We start from the raw sequence: 19,661 nt of genomic DNA on the forward strand, positions 1-19,661 counted from the left end.
CCTCACTCTGCCAGACCTTGGGAGCCTTGCTCCCCTTCCCAGGAGTCTTCTGGAAGGTGTGTGTGTGTGTGTGTGTGTGTGTGTGTGTGTGTGTGTCTGCCCCCACATCAGATTACAAGCTGCCAGAGGATGCTAACAACACAGTCTAGATCAGCAGTTCTCAACTGGTGGGTTGTGACCCCTTTGGGGCTCAAATGACCTTTTCACAGAGGTCACCTTCATAACAGTAGCAAAATGACAGTGATGAAGTAGCAATGAAAATAATTTTATGGTTTGGGGGGGTCACGGCAACATGAGGAATTGTATTAAAGGGTCGTGGCATGAGGAAGGTTGAGAACCACTGGTCTAGATGGTTCTACCAAAGACTTCCTCCCTCTCCTCTGGCTTCGGTTTCCCTGTTTGGGCATTGGGTTGCTAACAGCAATGTCTGCAGTTCAAACCCACCAGCTGCTTTTTGGGGGAAAGATGAGGCTGTCTACTCCCGTAAAGATGCAGTTTCAGGAGCCCTAAGTCTGCTCAAGAAGGTGGGTGAGAGTTGGAATCCCCTGTGGCCATGCATTTGTTTTGGGTCACCGCAAGGTTTCTCAGCTGCCCAACCGGAGAAAACTGAGACTGTCTGTTCCCGTAAAGATCCATGGTCTTGGAAACCGACAGGGGCACTTCTATGCCTCCCCAAAGGCTCACTCTGAGTCAGAATCAACTCGAAGGCAGTTGAGGTTTTTGTTTTAGTTCACAGGCTGAAAATGGATTGTTTTGGACATACAGTGACTACATGAACTACTGCCATCCTTCCCCTGGTTACTTTCCTTTTTAAAAACAACGCGGGGTCTAAGACATTTGGACTAGATGGGCAGTGAGGTGTGTGAAGCTCCTTTTGGACAGCTTGCTGCTCCAGGTCCCCTCCCCACTCCCACCCTGCACTCTTCCCCCACCCCTCTGAGGAAGCAGGGTGAGCACTACAGACCTACCCCCTGCTCACACTCTGGGAGGAGAGAGAGGCTCCATCCAGACAAGGATGTCCCTGCTGGGAAGAAAATCAAGGCAAGGGAGGGGAGAGAGGGTCACAGGGCATGGGTCTTCTCTGAGGTCAGGAAGAACAATGGGGCCGGGGCCCCTGAGTCAAGTGCGGGTTGAACTTTAGGTAGGGGTAGGAGTGGAGAGAGAGAGAGAGAGAGAAAGTGAGAGAGAGAGAGAGAGAGAGAGAGAGAGAGAGAGAGAGAGAGAGAGAGAGAGGCAGGCACAGACAGGGGGACTCATCAAACCAAACTCTCCCAACCGGAAGGAAGGGCAGAGCAGCAGGGCCCCAAAGGGGTTTCTAGGTTGTCTCCCCTTTTCTGGAACAGGTGGCCTGGATGGCTTCTAACTGCTGACCTTCGGGTTAGAGCGGCACTGCTGGGCCACCAGGGCTCCCTCCCTCCCTCTCTGCTGCCCCTGCCCCAAGGTGAAGGCACAGCCAGCAGTCTTCCAAGTCCCAGACTGGCGCTGCTCTTTCACCCCCTGCTCACTGTTGGACTCTGGGGACCCAGTTACCTACTTGCTGCTGCAGCAGGATCACCAGGCCAGCCCTCAGGCAGGTCCATGGACCAATCCCTCCGCTCTGCTGGTGAAGCTGACAGCCTCCCTCCTCCACCCAGAGGGACTGGGTGGGGACTGGCTGTCTCCACAGCTCCTGGGAGGGCAATGGGAATGGCTTCTTCAGTCAGTCGCCCCCCCCCCACACCCTCCCAGGGGTGGGGGCCTGCCCTGCCTGCGCCTCCAGGGCGCTTCCCTGGTCTCAGAACCTGTTTGCCCCACCCCGACTAGTCTAGTGAAGTGGCAGCTCCTACCTGTTTTATAGACTGGAGGTGTAGGCTGGGAAAATGGGGGCCTGGGGATCAAAGGGAGGGACAGTGGGTGGGGGACAGAGTAGCCTCTCAACTTCCGTTGTCCCCTCTTCCCTGGGTCCTCTGTTTATGCCTCCTCCCTGGCTTTCCAGCCTCCAGTCTCTGCCTTGGACTCCATTCTCTGTACACCCCAAGTTGACCTGTCCCTCCTCTGCTCAATACCCTCCCCTGGCTCCCCAGGACTCTTAGAACAGAGTCCAGTTTCTGGCCATGGCCTTCAAGGCCCTGCCTGGCCTGGCTCACCTACCTCCCCACCCCAAGCTACTCTGACATCCACTCCCTCTGGGAGATGTTTGAATGCTGCCATCACTGCCCTTTCAGCCTGTATCTGTCCCCACCCCTGCTATCACTCCTGGCACCTGAATGTCCCCTTGGGTTGGTTTTGAGGCCGTGCACTGGGAGCTTCCTAAACCGCCTTTCTACTTTGCTCTTCACTGGCCTGTCTTCCAGGCTCTTCACCCTTATCATGGCCCCCAGGAGCCCAGCCTCTTTCCTCCAAACCTCATTGTCTCCTAGGTCCCCAAGTAGGGAGTCAGTCCTCTCAGGCCCTCCTGGACTTCTGGACCAGTTGGGGACTCCCTCCTCATTGCTCCCACTATGCTGGGTTGCCTCTATTATGAGCAGGTCGACCCCTGGACTTATCACCTCTAAGGTGGCATGATGGGGCCCACTGGGGCTGAGTGGGGTACACCCTGGCAGCTCAAGGGTGGCATAGGGTCTCAAGTTTCCCACCAGGCAGTGGGGTATATTCACTCCACCTTCTCTTGAGTACTCCCAACCTTTTTCTCTCCTCAGAGCCAATCAGGATCTACAACCGCAGGGTACGTGCTTCTGGACAGCTAGTAGGCGGTTCTAGAAAAAGAGAGTCTTTAAAGAGAGATGTTTCAGTGTTTAGGCCACTCTCAGGGAGGAAAAGGCTGTGGGACAGGGTCCCTGCTGGGGTGCAGAGAGGGTTAACTTCTGGGGGGAGGTTCTAACGGGCCCCCCTCAAACCATGGGGGCTCAGCTGGGCTTCTGATGGGAGGGGAGTTTCAGCAGGAATTCTGGGATTCCCTGTTAAGACGTTGAGGAGTATCTACCTGGATTAAAAAAATTAAATAAAAGTTTTATCGCAAAATGAGCTGATACCTCGGGCTCAAGTAGAAAGAAAATGCTTTGAAAATGATGAGGGCAAAAAATAAAATAAATAAAATGATAAGGGCAACCTATGTACAAATGTGCTTGATGTACGTATGGCTTGTGATAAGAATTGTATGAGCCCCCAATAAAGTGACTTATAATATATATACAAAAACGTTTTATGGAAGGAACAGAACAATCGAGACGGGGCAGCACTTCAGAGAAGTACTACTGGGTTTCTGGAAGAGTCTCTGACTGGACGTCTAGAGGAGTCTCTGATGAGATTTTTGAGGGGTGAGGCATAAAGGATTTCTTTACAAAATTTCGGGGGGGGGTGATTATTGAATTGAATTTTGCGAAATCTCTGATATAATTTCTGAGGGGCTCTCAGGCTGGATTTGGGGGGCGTCTCTGATAGGCTTTTCTGGGGCTCTGACAGGAATTCTCTGGCTAGATTTTGGACAGTTTCTCATAAGCCTTGGGGAAGGGAGTTAAGCTAGGCGTTTGGGTGGGGCGTGACAGCCTTTCTGGGGATCTAACAGGATTTTGGCTTCTCTGCTAGGATTTGGGGGTGTAGGGGAGATTTCCGGGGTCCCTGGCAGACATGGAGAGAAGGCAAGAGAATTTCTAGAAGGTCCTGGTCGGATTTCAGGGGCCCTATGTGAACTTTCTGGATTTCATTCAGTAATTCTGAGGGGGATCTGGCAGGCCCTAATCTTGAGCCTACGACAACAAGGTTATTATTATTTTTTCCGGGGCATTAGGGAGTTTTTCTATGGGGGGGGGGTCTTTGACAGGGTTTTGGGTGGGGTTCTGGTTCCTGGGGCTATTCTGGGGACGCTCACCGCGCGCGCGGAGGACGCACCTGGAGCCACGTCCCGGTCTGAGGACCCCACGGACGACGAAAGACCGTTGCTGAGGGGCGTGAGGGAGGGAGCCGCGCGCGCGTGCCTTTTTCCCGCCAGAAAAAGCACCGAGGTGGGCGGGGTAGGGCTGAGCGCGCCGGCAGAACGTAAACCACGCCCCTCGGGGGCGGGGCGCGGAGCGGGGCGCAGGCGCACTGCGCGAGGGAGGCGCGCGCCCGTCACGTGTTACCTAGAACGGCGGGTTTGCGCACGCGCAGGGCCGCACGTCGGGGCTGGCGGAGCGGGCGCGCGGCCGACGGCGTGTAGCGCGGTCGGCTTGAGGCGGTTGGGAAGGAGGAGGGTTCTCGTCTTGGGGAGGGGGGGGTCTTCGGCGGCGCCCTAAACGTCTGGGAAATGGGCCTGGGCGAGGGAGAGTTGGTGTCTCTCTGGGCGTCACGCCTTGTTCGGCGCGCCCTCTGTTTCGTGCCAGCTCTTTCCTCCGCGTCACAATGATGTCGGGGGTCCCTGCGGCCTCACCTCAATCCGTGTCCCTCCCGCGCTCCTTCGTGGCTCCTGTCGTGCTGCCTTGAGTTCTGCAAGGAGCCTTTCCCGAGCCGTGTTACTCATCCCTTTTAAAAGGGGAACCCCCCCCAAAAAAAACCCCAAAACAACTCCCAGCCATCAAGTCATTGCTGAGTCTTAGAAGGGAGTGGGGGTGGAGTATTTTCCAGCTCTTAAAATGTGATTCCCAAGGAGGAAGATTTGGCATTTGGGGCAAAAGAGGCCCCCTTTGCTTGCACAGCCCAAAAAATCCTCTTCCTCTCGTTCGTTCGATGCGTCCTTTGCCACGCCACACTACTGTTTCAACAAAATACATCGTAAGGCAGGAATAGAAACTGGTTGACATTTGCTTCATAGGCGGTTTGCTAATCAGGGCGGCATTTTGGACTTCTCAAAGCAAACAAAACTCACAGCCTGGAGGTCCTGTTCCCATGGTGACCCCAAAAGACAGGCTAGAACTGCTTCTGTGGGCTTCCGAGACTCTTATTTGTGTGTCCTCAATAGGTGCTATGGAGTTGATTCTGACCTGCACAGACTATGCACAATAGACCAAAACACTGCCCCCTCCTGTGCCATCCTCACAATCGTTCCTGTGCTTGAGCCCATTGTGGTCACTGGATCAATCCATCTTGTTGAGGGGCCTTCCTCTTTTTCACTGCCCCTCGACTTTACCTCATGTGACCCCCATCTCCAGGGGCTGATCTCTCCTGACAACATGTCCGAAGTATGCCAGACCAAGTCTCACGATCTTTGCCTCAGGAGCACTCTGGCCACACCAAAGCAGACTTATTGGTCCTTTTGACCATCCGTGGGACTTGTGATTGTTTTCTCCAGCACCACAATTCAAACAGAGTCTTCTTCGGTCTTCCTTATTCAGTGTCCAACTTTCACATGCATACGAGGCGCATGGCTTGGGTCAGGCACACCTCAGTCCTCTTAACACCCTGCTTTTCAATACTCTAAGAGGTCTTGTGCAGCAGACTCACTCAATGCTGTACATCTTTTGGTCTCTTGATTGCTACTTCCCTGAACATTGATGGTGGATCCAAAGCAAGACAAAATCCTTGTCAACTTCAACTTAAAATTTTTTTTATTAAATCATTTTATTGGGGCTCATACAACTCTTATCACAATCCATACATCCATCCATTGTGTCAAGCACATTTGTTGCCATCATCATTCTCAAAACATTTGCTTTCTACTTTAGCCCATGGTATCAGCTCCTCATTTGCCCCCCCCCCGCCCCCTTCTCCCTCCCTCATGAACCCTGGATAATTTATAAATTATTGTTTTGTCATATCTTACACTGTTCGATGTCTCCCTTCACTCACTTTTCTGTTGTCTATCCCCCAGAGAGGGGGGTTATATGTAGATCCTTGTGATCAGTTCCCTCTTTCTACCCCACCTTCCCTCCACCCTCCCGGTATCACCACTCTCACCACTGGTCCTGAAGGGATCATCTGTCATGGATTCCCTGTGTTTCCAGTTCCTATCTGTACCAGTGTACATCCTCTGGTCTAGCCAGATTTGTAAGGTCGAATTGGGATCATGATAGTGGGGAGTGGGGGAGGAAGGTCAACTTCAACTTTTTATTCTGTGGGAAACGAACACTGAGGGAAATAGGATCAGGACTCTATTCCCTAACTTATCACAGAGGGAATCTGGAAAGCTAGTATTCCATGGTAGGAAAGCCACCACTTGGTAAGTTAGAAATAAAGTCCAAGTACATGATCCTGCTTTAAATATCATTCCCACAGATTCTCCCTTAACAGCTATGCTGCCTTCAAGTGAGCACATGGTGGATTTGATCTCCCTACAGAAGCACGCATCCTTTTGCTCTCTCTTCCCTCCGTGTCACCTCCGTGTCTTTTCAAAGATCATCTCAAGACGGTAGGTTGGGCAGTGTCACCTCAACGTCCACAGGATAAAAAACAAACAAGCAACCTAGGTTTAATTAGGAATGTCGATTATGAGTCTGTTGTGTAATATGTAATATAAGGGTAATATACATGCTTGGAAAAAGTACAACTATTCCGGTCATCTATTTCCTTTTGGGTAAGCTGTGGTTTCCCATGAATTTATTCAATTGATCTAAAATGTCAGATAAGTAGCATAGAATAGTTCACAATCTCATTCCAGAAATCTGGATTCCACAAGAGTGAAAGACTGCGTTCCTCACTACCTAGCCTGCCCACCCCGCCCCCCGCCCCAACTTCTGTGTGCACGTTCGCTGTTTGGTGGTCTTGGATGTTTCCCCATGTGGCATAATCTACATTTGTGAGCTCAGGTCTGTCCCTCCCACTGGAATGTGAGTTTGACGCAGACCTGGACTTTGTTTTGTGACTAAAATGTGCCTGGCTCAGTGTTGCTTCTCATCAATGATTTGTTGGATGTAAGGGTGACCAGGATGAAAACAAAAACAAAGCACGAAGAGAAAATATCGGAAGACCCATCCGTCTCCAACGATGTGGGAATACGGTCCATTCAGACCTCAGAATACGTTAACAGTGGATGAGCAGGAGAATGGAGGAAACCCACGCTGCTTAACTGGTGTCGTGGTTACATCTAGGGCTGCTAACGTCAAGGTCAGCAGTTCGAAACCACCAGCCGCCCTGCAGGAGAAAGAGAAGGCTTTCTATTCCACTCCAGAGTCTCAGAAACCCACAGGGGCAGTTCAACCCTGCCCTATAGAATCACTGTGGGTCAGCATCAACTTGATGGCAGTGAGTTTGTTTGTTTGCTTTGGTAACTATCGGACTGAGGAATACAAGGATAGGGTCCCGCTGTCAGACATCTCTGAGTTTGAATTCTGGCTCCATCCCTCTCTAGCTGTGATTTTGGAGGAAAGAGCTTTCTCTGTTTTATCTTAAACTGCTAAAACTGCCGGTTATAATGGCTTCTCAGATGACCTTGAGGATTAAACGTGGCAGTCATCCCAGGTTTGTAGGAGATTCTCATTAATTGGTAGTTATGATTTTGACTATTGGGTGGTGGCTTGTTGTAAAGTCTGGGAAGGAACCTGTTGGGCAGGTGCTTTTTTAAAAAATCATTTTATTGGCAACTCTTACATCTCTGTTACAATCCATACATTGATTGCATCAGGCGTGTTTGTACACGTTGCCTTCATTCACTTGCAGACATTGACTTTCTATTGAACCCTTGGTATCAGCTCCTCATTTCCCCCCTTTCTTTCCCTCCCCCCACCCCCCAGGCAGGTGCTTTGCTTAGGGTCACTGTGAGTCAGAATCCCCTTGAGGGCGGTGTGTTTGTGTTAGTAACTGAGGGAGCAGATAAAGGGAAGAGAGTGTATATGCATGAATCCTGTGTTCTCATTTATTTATTTATTTTAAAACATTTTATTAGGGGCTCATACAACTCTTATCACAATCCATACATATACATACATCAATTGTATAAAGCACATCCGTACATTCTTTGTCCTAATCATTTTCAAAGCATTTGCTCTCCACTTAAGCCCTTTGCATCAGGTCCTCTTTTTTTCCCCCCTCCCTCCTCACCCCTCCTCCTTCCTCCCTCATGAGCCCTTGATAATTTATAGATTATTATTTTTTCATATCTTGCCCTGTCCCACGTCTCCCTTCACCCCCTTTTCTGTTGTCTGTCCCCCAGGGAGGAGGTCACATGTAGATCCTTGTAATCGGTTCCCCCTTTCCAACCCACTCACCCTCCACTCTCCCATGTATTCTCATTTATTAAGGAGCCTGGCAGGCTGGGTCTCTGGGGGTGGAGGGAGGTCTTTACCCTTGTGAGTTGGAGGTGAGTCCCAGTCACATTCTCATCATTAACATTGTTCCCCACGATAGCCTCCCATCGTAGTGCTGCCTGAAAGTGACCTCTTACAAACACATGGCTGACTGCTATGTAGTCGGCAGCTTTAACTAAGAAGCAGACATTATCTTTTTTGTTCTCTCCTCCACAGTGTCACCCAACCCCCCCATTTACCTTCCCCCAATGCAGGTATGAGGTTTCCTCACCTGTGAGCTCAGGGACCTTACTGTAGATACCACCCACCCACCTTGTGACACATGTATCTACTGAATATGCATGTCTTAAGGCGACCTATAAATATCCCAAGATAGTAAAGGCTCTCTCTCACTTCTCCCAGTTCCACGTGGTCCATCAAGAGGAGCTGAGGTGAGCATCCTACCATATAATGTGTCTGCCTCCTTTATTTTACTCTCTCTTATCTTTCTTATCTTCTGTGACTTTACGATCATCTTTATATACCTGTACAATTGTGTCTACTGGCCCAATTGCTGTTGTTGGAGGCTGGTTTCCTCTGACACGTAAAGTGGTTAAAAACATGAGAGATGAACTCAGACACACCCTCGTGCCACTTGCTGTGTGGCCTTGGCAGAGTGACCAGGGGATCACCGGCTTCCTCATCCCCCAAATGGGCTAAATAATATCCACCTGATGAACTCTGTCTTTGTTTCCTAGTGGGCGTGTGAGGGAAAGACCACGCGTGGGTGGATTTCAAGAACAGAAATGTATTTTCTCACAATTCAGGGGGTTAGAAGTCCGAAGAGAGAAGTTGGGGAAGTGGATCATGGTGGTTGATGTCCTTCCATGTCTATTACAATCCCAGACGTTGGGTGATAGCAAGTAGATTGTGACTCATAGTGGCCCCGTTGGTTTTCTGGACTGCAGCACTCTGTCCCGTGGATCCTCTGGGTGGGTTTGAACTGCCAACTTGGCATCCAATCATTGCATCTGCCAGCCACTCCATTTATTTCTCTCTCTCTCTCTTTTTTTTTTGGAATAGCATTCAGATTTTTATCCATTTTGTTAGTCTTTTTAAAGAATCAACTTTTAGACGCAGGAACCGTCTTAGCTATTTGTTCCATTTCACGGATTGCTGTTTCTTCCTTATTTCCTCCTGCTTTACTTGCATTTCATCGGCTCTTCTTTTTCTAGCTTTTGGAGCTGTGTGCTTAGGTCGATAATTATTTTTAGATTATTGATTTTCTCCCTCTCTTCTTAAATATGCACTTAAGGCCATAATTGCTTTTTTGAGAACGTCTTTAGCTGCAGCCCGCAAGTTTGATCGGTCTCTTTTCCATTATGATTTAGTTCACGATGTTTTCTAACTTCCAAGTTGACCTGAGAGTTATTTTAGTGATGTAGTTCTTAATGTCCAAATATGTAATGATTCTCCATTTATTTATTTTTATTGTCAATTTCTCGCTTCGTTCCGTTGTGGTGAGAGAATCTATTTTGTACAAGTTCCAGCCTCTGGAATTTGTTGAGACTTGCTTTTTGGTCCAGAATTTGGTCTATCTTCTTAAGTGCCTCGTGTGTATTTGAGAGTGATGTAAATTAGGTTAGGTCAGGTTTGTCAATCATACTATTCAAACCCTTAATCATCTTTACTGATTCCTTTTATCAGAGAAGCTCTGATTGTGGATTTTTCTAATTCTCCCCTTATGTCTGTTTTTTTTAAAGCATTTTATTCGGGGCTATTACAGTTCTTATTACAATCAATACATTCATTGTGTCAAGCACATTTGTACAAGGCTTGCCACCATCATTTCCAAAACATTCTCTTTCTGCTTGAGTCCTTGGTATCAGTTCCTCTTTCCCCCACCCCTCTCACCCATCTGTCAGTTTTTGTTTTATATATTTTATTTCCCCTTTTTTATTTAAAGAAATCATATTGAGGGCTGTTACAGATCTTATAACAGCCCAAACATTCGTTGTATCAAGCACATTTGTGCATACGTTGCCATCATCCTTTTGAAAACATTTTCTTTCACCTGAAGCCCTTGGTATCAGCTCCTCTTTTTTCCCCCTCTCTTCCTCTCTCCCATCATTCCACACATATAGGTCAGTTTTTGCTTTCTGCCTTTTAAAGTGATATGAGTAGGTGTTAATGGTTGTAGAGCTGTGTACCTTTCTGGTGTACTGACCCCGTTTCCATCCTGATGAAAATGCACTTGCTTCCTTTGAGCTTCCTTTTGGTTAGTGTTTAGTTGTTTATTTGCATCCTGTCCTTTCCCACATTTCTGTGTTGTAGCAGTTACATCATCTCCTGTCAACTTGAGTGAAGGGGTGGAGTCTAGCCTGCCAATCAGGTCATAGCCAATGAGGCCACTGTGTGGGCAGGACCTTCTCCGGAGGATTCTGGGAACTCCTGTCTTCCTCCCTGGAGGTGGGACACACACACACACACACACACACACACTCTCTCTCTCTCTCTCTCTCTCTCTCTCTGCTTCATCTTCCTGTTGACAAGCCACATGGAGCTACGCTGATGGATCCTTGGAGCTGGAGGAGCCACGTGGAGACCCACGCCAGTGCTGAGATGCTTCCATCACCACTGGATCCACAAGACTTTCCACCCACTGACCTGTGATCTTCCTGCATTCAGCATCATTGCATGTGTTGCTTGAGACTGAAGAGGAATTTACAGACTGGTATCGGACATAGGGGCTACTATCGGACTTATGGACTTGATCTGGACTGAGCTGGATGTTTTCTTAATATACAATTACTCTTTTATATAAAACTCTTATACATATCTGAGTCTCCCTAGATTTGTTCTCTAGTCCACCCAGACTGACACACGTGTTTTATAATTTATTTTTAAAATCTTTTATTAAAATATATTTTACATCTAGCGACCGTGTAAAAAATTATTGTGGGTTTGGTGAAGGTTTACGGAGGAGATCTTAATTATATATGCAGTACTTCTATGCACATTCTCATTGAACCCCCCCATTGCAACCCCTTCAACGAACCATCGTCTCTTATTCCACTTCCATCGTTCGTTTCCTGTTTCCATTCCTCCTCCTTCCCGGGCCTTCTGTATTTGGTCTTTGGATCAAAGTGACCCCTATGATCTTACATGGTTGATTATTCTAATACCGAGGTGAATTAATTCAGTTCCAGACCTGAAGGGCCATAGTTTGGGGGTTCTACCAGTCTCCAGGAGTGTCCTCATGAGTCCCCTCTTGGAGCCCTTCCCAGATGGCCTCTAAGTCAGTGCCAGCAGGGCAGCTTCATGCATTGGGCTGTGATCGGCAAGATCAGCCGTTCAAATCCACCAGCGGCTCGTTGGGAGAAAGATGAGGTTTTCTACTCCCATAAAAAGTGACAGTCTGGGAAACCCACAGGGGCCGTTCTACCCTGTCCTATAGAGTCTTCATGAGTCATGAAGTGAGTTATTTTTAAAATTACTTTTACTCACTGCCACCCAGTGGATTCTGATTTACAGTGACCCTATAGGACAGAGTAGAAATACACCCCCCGCCCCCACCATGGGTTTCCTGGACTGTAAACTTTTATGGGAGCAAACTGCCTCATCTTTCTTCCAAGGAGTGCCAGGTAGTTTGGAACCGGTGAGCTTGCAGTTACCAGCCCGATGCATAAGCCACTACGCCACCAGGGCTCTTATGAGCGCCTTAATACTGCCATAACAAACCTCCACACGCGTTAATTACCATGAAGCCAGTGTCTACTCACGGGGAACCCACAAAAAAAGCAAACGGCAAAAGCTATGGTTGTAAAATGAATTAATTTCTGCAGGCCAGAACGACAGAGCAGAACACACCTATAGGAGAAGCCCTATGGAGGTTTCTAGACTGTAAATCTTTTTAAAAAATCATTTTATTGGGGGCTCTACAACTCTTATCACAATCCATCCATCCATCCATTGTGTCAAGCACATTCGTTGCCATCATCATTCTCAAAACATTTGCTTTCTACTTGAGCCCTTGATATCAGCTCATTTCCCCCTCCCACCCCGCTCCCCCTCCCCCATGAACCCTTGATAATTTATAAATTATTATTATTTTGTCATATCTTACACTGTCCAACGTCTCCCTTCACCCACTTTTTTGTTGTCCGTCCCCCAGGGAGGGGGTTCAATGGAGATCCTTGTGATCAGTTCCCCCTTTCTACCCCACCTTCCTTCCACCCTCTCTGTATCGACACACTCACCACTGGTCCTAAGGGGATCATCTGTCCTGGTTTCCCTGTGTTTCCAATTCCTATCTGTATCAGTGTACATCCTCTGATCTAATCAGATTCGTAAGGTAGAATCGGGATCAGGATAGTGGAGGAGAGGAAGCATTAAAGAACCAGAGGAAAGTTGTATGTTTCATTGGTGCTATACTGCACCCTGACTGGTTCCTCTCCTCCCTGAGACCCTTCTGTAAGGGGATGTTCAGTTGCCAACAGATGGACTTTGGGTCCCCACTCCACACACACCCCCATTCACAATTATTTGATTTTTTTGTTCTTTGATGCCTGATAGCTGATCCCTTTGGCACCTCATGATCACACAGGCTGGTGTGTTTCTTCCATGTGGACTTTGCTGATTTTCAACTAGATGGCTGCTTGTTTATCTTCAAGCCTTTAAGGCTCCAGATGTTATATCTTTTGGTAGCCAGGTACCATCAACTTTCTAGGCTGTAAATCTTGATGGTCGTAAAATTTTTCTTTCTTGGGTGGGTTTGAACCACAAATCTTTCCATTCACAGCTGAGCCCTTAACCTATCAGGGCTCCTTGGGTTTGTATTGTGACCTGTCAGGTTGAGGGGGCCCTGACATTTGAACAGGTCCTCAGGAGCAACTATGCGATTGTGGGAAATATTAAAGACAGACAGAGAGCGGGACACAGGGTTGCCCCATGTCAGGACTGAGAGAGAGAATGTATTTTCCAATGGGTCTATATAGTGGGGCTTCCAGATCTATCATAAGGCATGCATGTCATACAGTTCACAGATTGCATGTTCATGGGTACGCTCATAAGCAGGTAGCATAAACCAGCAGTGAGGTGAGTCAGCATGGTGACCTTGTGCTAGTTGGCCATGAATCTCACTGTGGTGAGTTGGCTGTCGAGCCTGATTGCGCTTATCTACCAATAACCTCCAGGCACAGGGACTAGCCAGACGCACGAATGATTCATCTTCTCTGGTCGCTCTGGATCACAAGTTTCTTTATCGGGGTGGTGGTGGTGGTGTTATTGGAGGGACTGTGTCCAGTCATGAGAAGGTTTGTGAAGATTTATCTCTATTTCATAACCATAAGGGTTTCCCCCGTCAGAGTCAGCTTCACCACAGTGTCCTCTTAAAAGACGCGTAGGGGGACCATGGGATGGCTAACTGCCAAGGTGGCAGTTCAAACTCACTAGCTGCTCCAAGGGAGAAGGGTGAAGCCGTCTGCTCCTGTAAAGACATACAGGTTTGGAAATCCGGCGGGCATTCTGCTCTGTTCTCTAGGGTTTGATGATGAAGCGGAATCAACAGGATGGCAATGGGTTTGGTTTTCGTTTGGTTTGGTTTAGAGGGGACCCCTAGAAGCCCGAGTGTCCCAGTGGGTGAAGTGTCAGGGTGCTCACCCACCAGCCGCTCGGTGGGGAAAGACGAGGCTGTCTGTCCCCGTCAAGATGTACAGGCACAGAAACCCGAGGGCCTCCGTGGGTGAGAGAGTGTGATAGGTTTGTGTGTGTGCCAACTTGGCATCCATAAGAAGATAGGGGTGGACTTGAGTGTCAATCAGGTCTCAGCTCGTCAGCCTCCTTTGGAGGTGTCACTGAGATGAATGGCCATTCACCCTTCTGCTTCACCTTCCTGCTATGGAGTCACTCAGAGGGCTGCCAGAGACAGGGCCAATGCACCCGCACAACCCTGCACCCTGTGATCTCCTGCACTCCGCATCGTTTCATGTGGCTGCATGAGTCTGAAGAGGGATTTGTGGACTAGCATCAGGATTGATGGACTGGATCTGAACTGGGCTGGGATGTCTTTCTGCATTGTACTTATTTCTTGGGATCAAGCTCATTCTTACACCTGTATGAGTCTCACTGGATGTGATTTCTCTGGTCAACTCAGCCGACAGTGGTGCTGCTCAGTGGAAAACCAGAGCGTCTACATGAGAATGAGGACTGGACTGTCCAGCATCAGCCTTAGGGCCATGGTCGGGGGAGCGTAGGGTGGGGGGCAGGAAAGGAAAGCGTGGTGCTGAATGTTAGAAAACATTTTATTTCCATATGGGTGGGGGGAGGCGCTGTCTCTGGGGGGAGACGCACTCCCAGGCTCCGCCCTAGAGCTGCTGGGAGGGGCGGAGGATGTATAGGAAGTGGGCCTTGCGGGCAGGCAGCCTGGCGCGCAAGGGGCCCTGGGGACCCTCTTCAGGGGTGTCCTCGTGAGACCCCTCCCGGAGACCCTCCCGGATTGCCTGCAGCCGGTGACGCTTCTCGCTGAGCCAGCGGCCCCCCTCTTGGGTGTCCTGGCGAGACCTCCACCGAGGCAGCTTCATGATCAAGAAGGACACCCGTGGACGCGGCTCCATGTGGACATTGTGGACATCAGTCATCACCTTCTGGACAGGCGCCATGGCCTCCTTTTCCTCCATCCGGGGCACCTGGGGAGGAGGAAAGGGAACATGATGAATTGTGTGCACCTCCAATGCCCCCCAAAATGTGTGGAAGTCCTAACCCCTGACCATAGAAGCCCTGGTGGCCAAATGCGATAGCCAGCTAGCTGCTCACCCCAAGGTCAGCAGTTTGAACCCACCAGCTGCTCTAAGGGAGAAAGATGAGGCCGTCTCCTCCCGTGAAGATTTCCAATCTCCGAGACCCGTATATAGGGTAGATCTACATCAACTCAATGGCAGTAAGCCCTGACAGTTTGGAAAAAAGGACTTTTTATTTTGCTATCTAAAACCAGATCCTACTGAGTGCTGTCTTCTATAGGGACACACACACACAGACACACAGGAGGGGAGCAGGGGCCAGGGACTTTTTGAGGAGAGAGATACCAGGAACAGAGAGTAAGATGGGCTCAAAGCAATCAAGGAATTCAAGCAACACTTGGCAGAGCAGAAGCTAAGAGAGACAGATCTGCGGGGTAGAAAGAGCTCATCTGGCCAGTGCCCTGAATTTGCACTCTCACGAGCACCTGCAGAAAGTCTTCCTGCTGGGGAAGGTAGGGGTGCAGCGAAAAAACAGGAAGAGCCGGGACCAGATAGACTAACACGGTACAGCAGCAGCAGCACCACCACCACCACCATGAGTCACTGGGGATCCTGGTGGCCGATTGGGTTATGTACCGAGCTGCTTCCTGCCAAGCCAGCAGTTTGGGATTAGCAGCTGCTACATGGAAGGCAGACGAAGTTAGCAGCCCCCAAACAGAGCACCTCTCAGGGTATACAAGGCCGGGGCCTTTCAGAAACCAACCAGTACACCTCGATCCCCATAGCCATGAGTCCCGGTCCCCCCATCCACAGTGATCCCATAGGACCCAATGGAACTGGCCGCTGGGGGTTTCTGAGACTCTAACTCTTGGTGGGAAGGAACTGTGGTGGCATTGGTTACGTAGGCAGCTACTAACCACGGGGCCAGCGGTTCCATTCCACCAGCCACTTGGTGGGAGCAAGAGGAGGCTCTCCACTCCCTTAGAGAGTCACCGTCTTGGGAACCCACGGGGGCAGCCCTACCTTGCCCTCGATGGTCACCAGGAGTCGGATTTGACTTGCTGGCAGTGAGAACGGGTGAAATATTTACGGTGGCAGACAACTTCATTCATCTCCCTTGGTGTGGCGGGTGGGTTCAAGCCCCTGACCTGGTGACCTAGCTGTCCAACTCATAACCCACTGCACCTCGGGTGTGTGTGTGTGTGTGTGTGTGTGTGTGTGTGTGTGTGTTTCAATGGACCCGCCTTTCAGGTAGTCGTGAGCGCTTCTGTATGCACGACCCAGGGAGTGAAGACAGGTGTCCTGGTGGGTTAGGCACTGGGCTAACACAAGGTTAGTAGTTGAAACCCAGCGGCTCCTTTGAGGGGTAAAGATGAGGCTGCCTGCTCCGGCAAAGGTTTAACAATGTTGCTGAAACCCACAGGGGCAGCTCTGGGCTTTGAAATCAACCCCAGGGTAGTGGGTCCCCAGAAGCATTGTAACCAGCTGCCAATGTGTTCATTCTGACTTTGAGGGACCTTGTTGGTGAGAATGGAGCTGCCCCGTAGGCTTTCCACGGAAGCTGTCATTTCCCCGGAAGTAGATGGTCGTGCCCGTCTTCTTCCTGCCGACCTTTCCAGTCACTTCTGAGCACTGGGGCTCCTTGGAAGCTCTATAGCATTCCAAATAGATGCCCCCCCGCCAAGGTTGGAAGCTTCAGGTCCTACTTCCCACCCAAACTGTGGAAAACACCGGGGGCTTGGATGCCTTTTTTGGGGCAGGGGGAGCCTCTCCTAACCTTCCAGTCACTCTCCAAGCTCCCCTCCGCCGGGCTGATGGATGCCACCACTTTCTCAGAGATGAGCACCTCTCCGGTATTGTTGTCAGTCATCTGTAAGGGTGGGAGGAGAGTGTGCCAGTGAACCACCACCTCCCCACCCCCTGCCCACTTCCCCCTCTTCTGACAACTGGACATGTTGCAGCAGGAGGGAGGGTGGTGAAACTCCTGGAGGGACTTCCCAGGAGTAGGTACCTTGTCCAGCTGGCGGTGGCTGGAGAGGGTGCTATTCCCCAACCGGCGCTCCTGGTTCTCCTCCTGGTGGTAGTTCTTGGGGAGGCCCCGGAAATCCATGGGGGCCGAGAAGAAGCTGTCCATTCCCCGGAACAGGTCATCCTGGGGCATGAATGGTGACTTTAGGACTCCTGGTAACACTGCTGCTCTGGGAGGATGCCCTCAAGGTCCCTTCCACCCCTTCCCTCTCTGACCCCTAGGGCCCCACATATTAGCCTCCTGCTCTCATACCCCATCTGGTTCTGTTTCCTAACTAGCTTTGTCCCCCTCTGCCCAGTCTCTAGTCATGGTCTCTTTATCTTTATCTTGCTATTCCTGTATCTCCTTTTCTGTCTTGCTATCTGCCTCCCTGATCCTCTCTTTCCTTCCCTCATCTATATTTAGATCTAACGATTTCCCTCATAGGAGCGCTGGTAGTGTAGTGGGTTACCAGTTGGGCTGCTAACCATAAGGTCAGCAGTTTGAAACCACCAGCTGCTCCAAGGGAGGACAATGAGGCTCTTTACTCCCCTAAAGAGTTCCAGTCCCAGAAGCCCGCAGGAGCTGTTCTATCCTGTCCTGTAGCGTTGATAGGTGTCGGAATCGACTCAATGGCAGTGAGTGTGAATTTTTTTTATACCCATCATTTAAGGTTAAAATAATTTTTTTTTGCTTTATACCCATCATATAAGTCTAAGCAAGTGCCAAGTCGATGGCGATCTGTTCCCATAAAGCAGTGGTTCTCAACTTTCCTAATGCTGTGACCCTTTAAGACAGTGCCTCATGTGGTGGTGACCTCCCCAACCATGAAATTACTTTCGTTGCTGCTGCATAACTGTCATTTTGCTATTGTTATGAATCAAGTGATCCTGGTGAAGGTTGATCCCCAAAGGGGTCGCGACCCACAGGCTGAGAACCACTGTCCTGAAGGTTTCCAACTTGTGAAAACCCTACATAGGGACAGTCTGAGCCAACCCAGGGACTTGATGGCAAGGGGTTTGGCTTGGATTTCATATTTATCCTAAAGAGTCCTGGCCGTGCTGTGGGGATGTGCTGGGCTGCTAAGGGAAGAAAAGGTAGATGGGGGTGGGGGCGAGGGGGCAATCTACTTTCTTAATGATCATGATCTTGGAATCCCTAAGGGGGGAACCTTCTACTCCATCCAGCAAGAGTTTGACACAAGAGCGATGGGGGTTTGGCGTGGATTCATTTCATAATGTCTCCTTCCCTAGCTCTCTGACTCTGGTCCTGTCTCTGCGGCTCTCAGCCTCCTGTCTCTTGTCCCTGTCCTCCCCTCTCTCTATCTCCCGGTCCTCCGGCCGCCTGCTCTGCCTCCTTCCCTCTTCCAGTTTGTCCCCTTCTCCCTAGCTCCCACCCATCTGCACCCCAGAACCCCTTCTGCCCTTTCACCCCTGTCTGGCCCTCTCCCTGACTCATGGAGTCTCCCTCCTCCCCTGAGTCGTCGCTCACTTTCAGGAAAAGCCGACTGAAGCCTTGCAGGAGGCTCTGGAGGCCTAGCAGGCCCAAGGAGCTCTCCTGCCCATCGCCGTCTCGGATTGGGGCGGCAGCGGAGGGGGCAACCAGGACAGAGGCGGGGAGCAGCAGCAGGACCAGCGGGCACCACATTTCCAGGCCGAAGGGGAGGCTACTGCCAAGCAGGAGGGAGTCAAGGCCACGCCCCGAGATGACCACGCCCCACCTCTCTCCCTCACCTCCTCAGCAGACCCTCATCTTTCAAGGGCTCCCTTTTTATCCCGGGCTCCGACTCCACCCCTTATCCAGGCAACGATCCCCCCCCCATTTTTTCCACTCCCATCCCCTCCTTTCAGCCAGGCCCCGCCCCCTCCTTCTGGGCCGGGCCACCTACGCACATCGCCTACCTATCCCTTGGCCCTGGCCTCGCCCTGTCTTCCGGGGCTTAGCCCTTACTCCAGATCCCAGTCAAGCCCCTGGGGATCCGGACTCCTTAGGTTGCCCACGGACTGTTAAATCCAAACAGTTCTGGCCGCGAGCCCAGGTCCGGCACTTGGGGCGTTGGCTGCAGCTCCGCGAGCCTTCGCCACGCCCCGATTGTCGGACCACGCCCAGAAGCTGGGGCCCCGCCCACAAGGACACACCACGCCCCGTTCTTTCACAGGCCTGTCCCTTAGGTCAGGATCATGCTTTATTCTCTCTAGACCACGCCTCTGTAGGCCACGCCCCGATGGAGAGCTCCAGGCCACGCCTCTATGGTCAGACCACGCCCCTGCAGACGGTTCTGGGTGCTGAAAATGAAGTCCACCTCTGAGATCCCAGCTTTTAAACTGCAGATGGCCACACCCCCAGAAGCTCAAGTCACGCAGGAGCTGGGGCCTCTCTACAATGACCACGCCCCGTAAAGGCAGAACCACGTCCTAAGTGGCTTAGCCACGCCCCTCATCCCTAGACCTCTTTTTTTTCTCCCGGCCACAGCCTTGGACGTCCTGCATTGAACGCAGATGGCCACACCCCTTGAACTACAGCCACGCCCCCTTACCTTGAACTGCGCCTCTGTGTTGCAGACTGGGGCCCCTGATTCCCCGGTTCCATTCCTAAGCCCATGCATTTCACAAGCCGCTGAGCGGTCAGGCAATCCTTCTGGTTCCTTCGCTTACTCGTCCTTTCTGTTCCTGAGCGGCTCTCAGTTTTCTACTCCAGTATTTGAAATGATGAACGCACCCCAAAGAGGGCGGGGTAATTCCACGAACTCTCCCGCCCTCTCCAGAAGTCCTCTAGGCCCTGCCTTTGAGTCAAGGTAATGGCGCT

General features: G+C 50.6%; 1 protein-coding gene across 2 annotated transcripts; it reads right to left on the bottom strand.

The window, feature by feature from the left end:
* Positions 1 to 14,476: 14,476 nt before the first annotated feature.
* Positions 14,477 to 18,516, bottom strand: DKKL1 (dickkopf like acrosomal protein 1). Of its 2 annotated transcripts, XM_075537611.1 has the most exons (4): positions 18,348 to 18,516; positions 16,860 to 17,000; positions 16,626 to 16,718; positions 14,477 to 14,797 (listed from the first exon to the last, which is right to left on the bottom strand). In XM_075537611.1, the coding sequence occupies exons 1-4, from the start codon at positions 18,501 to 18,503 to the stop codon at positions 14,477 to 14,479; spliced, it is 711 nt and encodes a 236-aa protein (XP_075393726.1). In that variant the 5' UTR covers positions 18,504 to 18,516. The 2 variants fall into 2 exon arrangements, with proteins under 2 accessions (XP_075393726.1, XP_075393727.1); XM_075537612.1 differs by lacking the exon at positions 16,626 to 16,718.
* Positions 18,517 to 19,661: the final 1,145 nt, after the last annotated feature.

This window comes from Tenrec ecaudatus, chromosome 18 (assembly GCF_050624435.1).
Source record: "Tenrec ecaudatus isolate mTenEca1 chromosome 18, mTenEca1.hap1, whole genome shotgun sequence".
Classification (NCBI taxonomy): domain Eukaryota; kingdom Metazoa; phylum Chordata; class Mammalia; order Afrosoricida; family Tenrecidae; genus Tenrec; species Tenrec ecaudatus.